This window comes from Saccoglossus kowalevskii, chromosome 10 (assembly GCF_978046115.1).
Source record: "Saccoglossus kowalevskii chromosome 10, keSacKowa6.1, whole genome shotgun sequence".
Taxonomy (NCBI): domain Eukaryota; kingdom Metazoa; phylum Hemichordata; class Enteropneusta; family Harrimaniidae; genus Saccoglossus; species Saccoglossus kowalevskii.
This window is the reverse complement of record NC_140650.1, coordinates 5,542,833-5,554,634: the sequence shown is the minus strand read 5'-3', so window position 1 is coordinate 5,554,634 and position 11,802 is coordinate 5,542,833. Positions and strand designations below refer to the sequence as shown.

At 39.9% G+C, this 11,802-nt stretch overlaps 1 protein-coding gene across 1 annotated transcript; it reads right to left on the bottom strand.

Annotated features, from left to right (window-relative positions):
• Positions 1-8,261: 8,261 nt before the first annotated feature.
• On the bottom strand, positions 8,262-10,360 carry LOC100376406 (uncharacterized). The gene is made up of 2 exons (XM_002731905.3): positions 9,715-10,360; positions 8,262-9,180 (listed from the first exon to the last, which is right to left on the bottom strand). The coding sequence occupies exons 1-2, from the start codon at positions 9,986-9,988 to the stop codon at positions 8,534-8,536; spliced, it is 921 nt and encodes a 306-aa protein (XP_002731951.1). The 5' UTR covers positions 9,989-10,360; the 3' UTR covers positions 8,262-8,533.
• Positions 10,361-11,802: the final 1,442 nt, after the last annotated feature.

Sequence of the window (11,802 nt, the reverse complement as noted above, 5' to 3'; positions counted from 1 at the left end):
CTAGATGGGCACTGCGGTATCTCTGACACAAACGAACAAACTCTCTGCGGCGTATCCGATATCCATATTTTATGCACAAACTCAGGAAAATGTAATGACAGACCGAATAAAATTATGATTTTGTTATTTTTGCCTTCGATCAAATTTCCGTAAGCATGCCGGCGGACTGCGTTAATGGGCAGCCACTATTTCCCGTAGACTGGCTAATCGCCACTTTAACAAGATAAGATTTCAACCGCTCTTACACGCGTAACCACTCTTCTTCCGATTTTTATTTTCTACCCCACCTGCATTTAACAAAAACCATTAGTTGTGCTCAGTCTATCTTCTACAAAAAATAACAGGAATTCTTTCTTTCGGTAGGCGCGCATGAAAGCGGGTCGTTTTTTAGGAAACACGATCACACATGTATACTTTGGGATGGAAGATGCTATCATTGAGCCGAGTGTATCTTGGGGTCCCACTTAAGCATTGATTGTGCATGGTATGTGCAAATCACCGTTAAAAGTGGGTGTTTTCATGCCTTATCGCCGATTAAAAACGAATCCCCATTTTATGCCGCAATTGAGCAAGATTAATGACGATACTTGTATGTGGCGTGTATTGTTCTCTTCGCCACTACTAAAGACAGACTCGCCTCACTGACAAAACTGTCTCGTGGAACTTCAAAAAAGGAGCTTTCACAGAGAGGCAGCAAGGTAATTTATGCTTGCATGTCCGGGTTGGCCAGACACTCTGGCTAAAATAGGCGACGTCCCATTATCCCAATCGGTGGAGCAGTACCGTCAACAGCTGAAAATGCCCATATAACGAGAAAACTAGCTTTCGGATCAACCTGGAAGAAAAGCTTGTTTGCCCCCTTTTACCGTCGCCGTAAAACGATTCCTCAAAAACTGACACAACCACTCGGTCAGTGGCGTGGCAGTTAATAGATATACTGTTTTATAAGAAGTAGCAAGAACTAATGTATCCCTGTAAGCATTGTGTGTAGCACTGCGCTGGACTGTTGTGGAGTTGAATTAGAAAAAGCATGCATTAGAAAACCTTTACAAATACTGCCCGGGAAGTAATGCCTCGTGTGCGCTACCATACATTGAGCTGCAGTGTATGGGTGGACTCACAATATTTAAGAGAATATCCTGGGGACAGTGATAGAATACAATCGTACTGGTCAATCAAGCCAAATACTATATGGCAAAAGAAGTCCGTATCTTAAACGTTCAGCAATCAAAATGCTTTTAAGAAAAAGACGCATGCACTTTAGCAAGACAAGCAGGGCCTTGCCTGCTGGCTTACTTGTAGCTTTACGATGCCCATTATCCAGCATTGAAATTAAGTGGAAGCCATTTAATATGGTTTGGATAGGAAAACAAAGAGACACTAGTGATATGACACAAGGCTGTTCAATACTGCTCTCACGACGAACGATAACACTTTATAAATATTATTTGCGAAGCTTTTTAAACTTCATGCCAATGCGAATCTCATATATTACTTGACTGGTGGCGCTTAATGAACACTTATTGATAGTGTATGTTCGCAGTGAAAAGCAAGTCTGATTGTCTTATTAATTATGGATAGCACCAACTGACTTAAGAGCAGATATTAATATATTTTCAAAAGTGGGTCTGTTTCTATCTATTATAAATTATATAGCGGATTTGAGTAATTTTCCGCAACACGGAGCATATTTTTAATAGCGCAAGTCAATTGAACATTAATTTATTCTAGCGTAGTCTCCTTTACAGGTCTCGGAGGATATATTAAACAAAAAAAAAAGACAGATAACGGAATAAATGTAAAATGTTATGGTTGTGTGAATCGGCAGTGTGAGTTTAGGGCCGCACGGGTTCCCGAGTATACTGGGGTTTGCGTGCCATGCACATACAGAGCTCAGTAGAGTGTGCAAAGCAAGTATAGTTATTACTTCAAGTATACTGCATTTAAACGCATGGATTCATACACACATACACACACATCTACAGTTACCACGCAAATACAGATCTGGATAATTTAATAACAATATTTGTGTATAGATTCATACTTGCGAACATTTTTCTCCCGTGTTTTTATTGATCCCAGTTGTGATGATAGTTCTGTCAACTCGTACCCGACTCATTTCCTAAACTGGTCTGAAACAACTGACATTTAATTATAAATCTATAAATTGGCTGAAGTTGGCGACAATGTGGTTTTTGATACAAATTTAATGAAAACTGTTTTATAAGGAGAAGTGTTGACCAACTGTTCAATGGTGTCCGATTTTAAAAAAAATCTCTCGCTTTGGAATCACCGCAAAATTAGCACGGTCGTTTGTGTTGAACAAGGTAGTTCCTTTCAGCGTGCTGTGAATAGTTCGCCGTAGTGCATGCCATTTAGTTACTTTGCTAGATTAAAAAGAGCGTTCGTACTGACTCTATACTTTGATACAGTGTCTGGCTAATTAAACTTTACAAGTATGATATATAAGGGGATTTGCCTGAGTCAGGAAATCGCTAAACTTAACACGGCTGTGGACGATAATGAGTCTAGAAAGAAAACGGTAACATACAGGCATATCAGACTTTAAGTGGTTCTCTTGTATCACTTGAAGATTTCGTCACATTATTTTCTTCTTCAATCGGTACGAGAATGCCCAAGGTGACGGGAAAGAACAACTTGGTGCAATTTAGCGAAAATAGCTACAAAGAGAGGATTTCATTTTCTAGTTTCCGAAGGTGTCATGATGGCAAAGATGCGCCGGCTTGTGACGAGAAATGACTTTTATATTAAGTGATATCACAAAAAGGGTATGGCCAGGTGATAAGAGAACGGGGTTAAATGGGGGGAAGGGTGAGAATGTGATTGGTGTGATATTGCCGAGGCGATACATTGACGGGACCTTGTTACGACGTGGAACTTGGCGTGTCAACAATAGTAGTCTTTCCTCACCACTATTAGCCGGGGAAAGCAATGCACAGTTCAAAATATGCCTGATTTAGTCTGATATCAAATGTGTGAGCTGGTTTGCATAATTACAGTGCAGCATCCGTTTAAGTTGGCTGGGCCCAGGTGGCTAGTATACGGATTGTATCACTAGTATACTTCATAAAGAGGTAAGATAATGCGAGACGTGAATGCAAGCAGCGTCCAAGGCAAATTCTCTTTTGTGATGCTGCCGGTGATTGTTGCATTTATACGTTTAATCAAATCGTGCATCTACCGTGATTTGTTTGTGACTTATCGATCAAATGGTAGCGTCTCAAATACTTGTAATACTATATATAATCGATCCAAATAGAACACGTACATTGTACGAGCTGAATCGGCGGGTCATATACACATATATAGCGTGATATATAGAAAACTGTATGTCAAAGACAGATTGAAGCGAATACAATACTATCGCAACGACGATAAAACTTGAAAATGCAAACAGCGAAATACTAGCTTACTTAGAGCTATTAACGGTACGTCACCAAGCCGCATTGTCGTACATTTCACAGCCAAGTGCCGGCCTACGACTGAGAAATACGCGATGCATTGCAGAGCCTTTCCCAGCTACGAACGAGACAGCGTAGAACTGTGCACTGTAGCGTATTTTCAAACAAAATACAGACATACAACTGATAACAGCACCATACATTGCGGTGAATATTCCAGCAAAGTGCCGCCCTACCACGTAAAACAGCACTATATGCGTTACAGCACATTTCCCAGCCAACATGCCGGCCTGCTACGATTGAGAGTAGTCGGGCAATGTCAACTGATTCAAAGTCATCGACTGATGATGTCATGTTCAAAGATGGATTAAAAGCAAGGACCAGGGACATGGAATGAACACCGCATGTATCTAGATTGCGATCGACGACCGGATATAATCACTGGTTTAAGCAGATATCTTATTATCAGATTATCAGTCGTTTCACTATTGTATGTATTAGCTACTTCCTATCACTCATTCAAACGATCGTGTCTTCTCGAAAAGAAAAATTCTTATCCAGCATTTGTTATACCGATCTAATCAATGAGTGACTTTGGACGGAATCTGACGTCGCCTTATTTTACATACTTATAATAAATGACTCAGTCGCACAAATCATCGGGAGATTGTGCCGAGAATAACAAAAAGTGGGGCGTACACAACGGGTACTTTTCAACTTTCCTGACACTTTCAATTAAAATACCGACAGTAAACAAACACGATGTGCACACGAGTTCAATTAGCATGCGTATATACCACACGGACGGGAAAATAATATTTTCGTTGTTCAGGCACATAGGCGTATCCGTTTTGACAGGCACACTTTTTATTTATAAGTTGGTCGTAAAGGTTGTGACCCCGCACTTGTTCATGCCTCCCACGACGATTGGCGGTGTTAAATATGATAACCATATATCATAACCTGTTAGAATTATACTTGTTTATTATTAATTTGCGTCGTTCGTAATTTGAAAGGTCATTTCTTCCGTTTGATCCCGTGTGTTCCTGTGTTGGCAAGCTATTCACACCCTCCCTTCTCTATACTTTCGTATTTTAATACTTAGCATTATTTTCAGTGCTAGATTACTCATACGTCTGATTGCTGATAGATAAGAAATGGCTGGGAAATGAGTAAGTCATCTCATAGCAGAAACTTAGTTTCACTCATCTCATGTGACGTCACCTCACGTGATAAGTCGTTGTGAAATTCATCATGATATCGCGTCTCCACCCCACTTCAATTCAAGTACCTTGCTGATAGCATCTTTGTTGTCGCATTTCCAATATCTGATGTTGATTTCATACTGTACGATGTGCGTTTTAGCGTATGGACAACACAAATGTGGTGTAATAAACAATAAGACAGTGTGTAAATATAAAATTAGTAACAACTCACACTTCAAATAAGATTTCATTGAGCTACCAATTATTCTATTGACACAAGCGGGAGATATAAACCCGCAAAAAAATGCAACGAGTTCCCGCCCTTTTTATTGTGAACTATTTCTAATTATTCGCGATGTCTCAATATACGAGTCGTAATCCCGATTATCGAGGAAACAAATCAATGTTACAATTGACAGTGTATTTATCTTTTCAGAATGTTGACTTGAAAAGAGATAACAAACAGCCTTCAAATAATACGAAATCCACAAGGGGAAACAGGCTTTAGATCAAGTGGAAAATGTTAATAAAGTCACAATGCTTTCAGATTACGAGCCTTTTCAACTTTCAGGTGCCTTGCTCGACATAGGCCCATTTTATCCTATTCTACTTTATCGAAGTATAAATAAATATTTAAACCCCTACAATTAGCGCTACTGAAATATTTATAAAGTAAAGGGATATGTTATAAATATAAATTACTATGGCTATCTATAACACTGCTCCTACTGTATACACGGCCGCCGAGATAACGAGTTATTCTCCCAGGATTGAGCGGCAAATGGACGCTCTCCCGTCTGCACTTACTTTATAACGTGCGTTTGCTTGAGTAGGTAACTTTAAAATTATCGCTTAAAGTAATCAGAAAGTTTGAACGTAGAATCGAACATGCCGTACATACAGGGTGATTAACCTCAACTAAATAGAAAATCTGACGGAGAAACAGATTGGAGAGCGGGCGCCCCTGGTGGACATTCCCGTCTCAATCGTTACTTCACTCGGATTAAACGTGTACGCCTTTAACGAGATTAAATGGGATGTTCGAGATATGGAATCCCATTGTAAACTACGAATCACCATGGGAACTCGGGAGATCTGGGTAACTGCATGAGGCAGGCGGAGGGAACGGGCGAAGAGCGGGAAAAAGTCCGCCAGTAAGAGCATCGCATACAGCGGCAAGAAAAGAAATACGATATTGTCAGACAGCGGATATGTAATATAAACGAAGATCATGAAGAAATGTTTGAAATTGAGCTGGTTATCGGAATTCCCTCAGAATTGCTCATTGTGTATATTGCTAGAATATACATACAAAAACAGGATTTATCACTGTTAAAGTGAGCTCTCGCAGCCCGGCAAGAACAAACACAAAATCTAGTCATATTGTGATTATGTTGAAGGAGTTTCGCGCTTTTGAGCAATTTTTATTGTTGAACTAGTGGTCTCAAACGGGCGACGTCAAAAGCATTTACAATTTCTTCGTCATGGTACGGGAGACAATGATAATACGGTGGATAAGGGACTCTATCTACGCTAGAAGTACGTCAGCATGTCACATATATAGTTCCAACAACGTAATAAAAAAATGCCCGATTTAAAATGAAATGTACACACTGCTCGATCATTACGTCAGTAAATGTATTTCTCCCCACAGATACTGACAGACTACCCCACATCATATGAAGCCCAATAAAATTTAAGTTACGGCTATAAAAACCCACTTACAATTCCCACGGATACAACAAAGGCGGAAAAATGCATCAATTGCGGGAGATTTGAGTCGGAGACCATAATTTTCAAATTTGAGATGTTTTTAAAATACTTTGAAATGCAGTCAGTAAATTCCCCTGAAGGAACGAGTTCGCACCCTTGAGGATTTTATATCTATTTGTCTGAATTGAACTATAAACTATACTTTCTATATTAACCTTCTGTGGTCTCGCAGTTTACTTTCCATATCTCGTTGTCACTGCGTTCTTCGTTTCGTACACTTTTTCGGTCAAACCAAAGTAGAATATATGTCTACAACCATCTGTATATTAACTGCAATTTAATTTCACAAATTTATGAATAGTGTGTTAGATTATATTTTTTTGTAAAATTAGAGCGAAATATCCACCTTCTATAGAAATGAAATATACACACAAATCAAATCATTAAAAAATATGTGAAATATTTTACGCTTTCGTGAAAAAAAAACCTTGGCAAACTAAACGGAAAATTAGAAAATTCAAACTGATGTTACCGGGTTATTAAATGCAAATATCAATGATTTTGTGAAATGACGTCTTCATGATTGCGCCTATCTCCGTGACGTGGAGAGTATGATGGCTAATCACACGGCAACTACAGGGTTTTATTGTATGTTCAATAGCATTGTTTACTAAGCACTTATTTCCAGTGTTTCCTGAAATAGCAAAGAGATACTTATCCGCTCAGACATCTTCCTCAAATATTAGTTTTCCTCGCTCGATGAATCCGTTTTCAATCAGTCGCAATTAGTAACGATATGAAACTGCTATCGGTTGACGCAGTCTAGTTATAACACGCTGGGCTGGTCTTCTCGAGTGACAATGATAGATGGTAGACCCAAGCCGTTATTCCGTACCACCCCTAGTCTCTTCTTCACAATTCTCATTGTGTTCTACCATACACATTAACAAAGGCCATTCTAATAATTTCGCACCATTTGGGGCGATTTTAATGTATGCCGCCATTACCGTACAATGCGAATTAGAAAGTCGAAATGTTTCTAATTATACTACACTGCAACGTTTATTTTTTAATTAGTATTACGATTTAGCCGCACAAAATAATCATCCGCTGCGCCTTTGGTTGCGTATTAATACTGACTTAGAATTGGGACAATTAACTTTCATAAAATAAAAATATTGACTTGAACGAACACGATATTTCATGATAAAGAAACTATACAATATTGTTTTATTTTATTCTTGAAATTATATTAATGTAAACAAAACAATGAACTGGACACTGTAAAAATGGCAGCTTAAAACTGAAAAATATATATAAAACTGTAAAACAGTCTATGTTGATAAAGATCAATTTCGTTTGAAAAAATGCACTGAATAAGAGCTTAGTAGCGAGCTTGTTTGCTGTGATGGCAGTGGTGTAGTTAGGATTGTCTTTATATTTAAACAAAAAAATAATGTTCACATGCTTTCGTCGACATGAGAACTTCTGGTAATAGGGCAACTTTTTCTGTGATACTTGACAGCGATAAAAAACTTATCATACGAAATATATCATGATCGTGGCATTGTAACACAGATGCGACGTTCTAATGTAAAATGGGGTTTGCGAGATAACGGCTCATAAATTGACAGAAATGACTATGCGTTTTAAAGTGAGCTCATGCTAGACTCCGTCGTTAGATACTGTAGATCCAGTGAACCATTCCTCTGATATGCACACACCAGTAACAGTGTTAAGTTAGAAATTACAAAGACAAAGACGCAAGTTTAAGTGTAGCATGTAAGTAGCTGCCTTATCGCCAGTATGAGCGGGGCGTAGCACGTTGGCCGATGGCTGCTGATCTAATGTGAATTTGACGTAGAAGTCTCGATACTCATCGCTAACAAAGTGTACATATAAAATTAAACAACAACAATAATTAGCCACAATAATAATTATAATAGTAATATATGCCAAAATTCTCTGTATTTACACATTCAAAAAATAGTGTCATTTTTACACATGCTATGAGTTAGAATTGGATCAAAACCGACCTTTACAGGGCAAGCGAAGGATGGTCGCTGCATCAAAAGCGCGAACGATAGCTTTCCTGTAGATATTTCCATAAAAAAGTTACCTCATTGGAAACATGGTAGTCAATGGTTCAATAATAGTTTTAAATCTAAAAGTTCAAAGCTGTGAGTTCATCTGTTAAACTATGCCCGAGAGAGGGGGCCTTAGCGACGGCAGATGAGGGTATGGTGGCTGGTATGCTGCTAGACCTGGATATGGTGAAACGAGCGATGTTGGGGGATAATGGTTGTCACCGTGTCCGTTATCGTGATACAGAATAGGCACGCGAACCATTCTCTGCGCCGCATGAGCCATATTGGCAGCCTCAAGTTCCGCGGCAAGTTGTCGCTTCCACTTGTTTCGACGGTTTTGAAACCATATTTTGACCTGTGTTTCTGTGAGGTGTAGCGAGGCCGCCAGACCCGCTCTTTCTGAACTTGACAAGTACCGTTTCATGTCAAACGTCGACTCCAGCTGAAAAACCTGACTTCGCGAGAACACAGTTCTTGTCTTTTTCTTTCTCCTGTTTTTGTTTTCACTATTGCTTCCATTTTCGACACCATTACTTTCGTTTGTATCGCTTTCCGCATCAATGTTCTTTTTATCCTCCAGGCCTTTCTCTTCATCTTCAGTTTCTATTTTTTCTGACGAAGAGTTCCTATGTGACAGTGGAGGCGATAAAGCCGACTTCGGTGGTAATGAGTCAGGTGACGGCTGACTCCCGATACTGCTGGCTGGCGTTGCTGGTGCTGGGGGATGGACAGTGGGCGCTGACGTGTGGTGGCCTGTAACAGGAAACAATAGTATATCAGTCATGGTCGATATGTGTAAGTAAAGAAAGAGTAACGAACACTGCCACCGATCTGGGCATGCGATGTATCTAACAGTACACAGATTCCTGTTTGTTTGATTGAATTACGGCGTCAGAATAAAAGATGCGTATAAAGGATAGTGTTTTTTGGACAATATAGCAGACATTGCTACATGGTTACAAGTACTTACACTTCCACAACAAAAGGGTTCTGAATTAACAACTACTTCAATGTAACATGATTTCAATTGTACATTGTTGTAGGCCGAAGTGATGGACACTACCAGGAAGCACTGGGAAGCGTTTGGCAACGAACAGAATAACCCACCTGTTTTGAAAGGATATCGTGGAACGAGCGGTATTTATTTATTTATTTATTTATTTATTTATTTATTTCGATTATTTAAGCCAATTATCCCGAATCTATTTCAAACTAAACGAACATCTTGCTTATCACGTGTGATGTGTAAAACAATTTTGAAATAACTTTATAACAGTAATAACTTACGGTCGAATGCGTACTGAAGATACGGGTTTGCGGCAATCCACGGATACCACGGACTCGGCCGGGCTACTGCATCCACACCGTAATGTTGGGCCACTGAGGTAAATACAATGTGACCAGGGCGTTCTGCATTCGATGGCGCCTCTTCAACCGATGGTGGCCTGTCTTCCGATAAGGTGTCAGCGTGTTTCTTCTTACTGCTATCAGTACTCAGAATGCTTTGAATGGAGAATTTACTTGTCTTTGGCGAGCTCATCTCTTCCTGTTCTGTTGACATGTCTTAATCTCTATATGTCGAGTTATTCCGCTGTATCCAATGGGGACGTTACCTCTTGGTCAACGAGGGAGCGACCGATAATTCAGCAGTGATTGCTGCTTGTGATACGCCCTGAACGTTTCTTATAACAAGCAGTAAAGTTAGTCAAACAAATGTAAAAGTCTATGTATTTCTGTTACTGTAGGATAGTTTTCCGTATAAGACCACGGACGACAGTCGGTGTGGGAGACGATGAATCAAAATGCGGTGCTGTATGTCGTGGTAACTGCGAGAGACTGATGCATGTTTTCCACTGTGTGCCCCTACAACTTGTTCTATACCTTGGAGACGGAGAGAGTCGTATTGGCGCCGCTCATCTAACACGCTAATAACATATAAATACAAGTGGCGTGCAAGTTAAATGGGTGACAAGCTAATGAAGCTCTGTGATTGGCCACGGGGACGACGCAATAGGATTACAGTGAAAGCGACTCCACTGTAACCACGCCTTCTTATATGGATAACAATGCACAGAGTGGTGAAAACATACCCTTATTGGGCGAATTAGAAGAGCAATTAAAAATCAGACTTGTTGACATTTCACTATTATTACCTTTTTTACGTTGATGCAATTGGCTGTTCCAGCGCAATTTACAAATAATTGGCTTGTCATTGGACTCGCCGAGAATACCATAAAATGCTTTGTGCCTACTCAGGTAATTTCCTCCGAAATCCGAGAGCTCTTCTTTTTTCTGATATATCATAACAAAATCCTTGCTAAAATCAATTCATTACCGCTTTCTTAACCAATTATTTATGAACAGGTATAGGCTGGCAAGGCAAACCAGGTAGGTCCGTGAATTTTCAGCTCAGCTGAGCCACTTCTTTGAGCTAACCAATGTACTAGTATTAAGTATTGAGTGCTCTATGTAAATACGCAGACATTATCTTTTTTGCTTTATTTGTTTTGGCTTTCTTTAGCTAGCTAGTTATCGCAGTGGTGGGCACTTAGGTTAAATGGTTGTAAAGAATTTAGGCAGGACCACTGGCCCATCCCCCATTCAATCAATGGAGACGGCAATTAACATATACTTGGTAGATACCGGCGGACCCACAGCCTGACCGGCACCTCTATTGTCTTTGTCAACGATTGTGTCCGGCCACGGTAAACGAGCACGCACGATTGACTGAGTAGACGACTGCCTTGTCAGACAGACACTGCACTATCCGTCGTTTGTAAGGAGTGAAAAGATTCGATCGTAAATTGGTTTATTTGTCTGTGTTCACTATGGGATGGGCTTATGTGTGTCTTCATACACTACAAAAACACACACGGGCATTAATCGTGAATAGGCGAATATGGACATACGTGTGTCCCCAGCGTGACCACCCTGTTGTCGAACTGGGTGTTATCATTTTACTAACAGGTTGTGTGCTCACATGCAATAAACATTAGTAATGGGCACCCAACATATAGAATTGCACGCGCCTGATAAAAGTATCCATGCTCCCGCTATTTTTTTCCGACAAGTCACATAGGGATCCGTCGGGGAGAAACATCATTTCATCCGATGTAACGCCACCGAGTGCCGCAATCCAATTAAACGCAACCGTCGCCATGTCATGCTGACGACTCTTTGGTTGGTTTTATCACAACTTACCAGCAATACCATGCCCGTAATCTGGAATTTGAGCGGGCGTTACAGATTGTTATTTTGTTACGAAAAAACTATTGTTGTTTGTACGTGTCTGCGACAGTTGTGTAAGCATATATTCGATGCGCACTCATGGTCGGTAAACAAACAATACTACCTTGATATCAATGCGAAGTCAAT

Bases quoted from the DNA above. Each gene is read 5' to 3' on its own strand.
- LOC100376406 (XM_002731905.3), bottom strand. From the start codon at position 9,988: ATGTCAACAGAACAGGAAGAGATGAGCTCGCCAAAGACAAGTAAATTC. The intron at 9,181-9,714 runs GTAAGTTATTAC...TTCCTGTTACAG, and splicing joins TCTTCAGTACGCATTCGACC to GCCACCACACGTCAGCGCCC.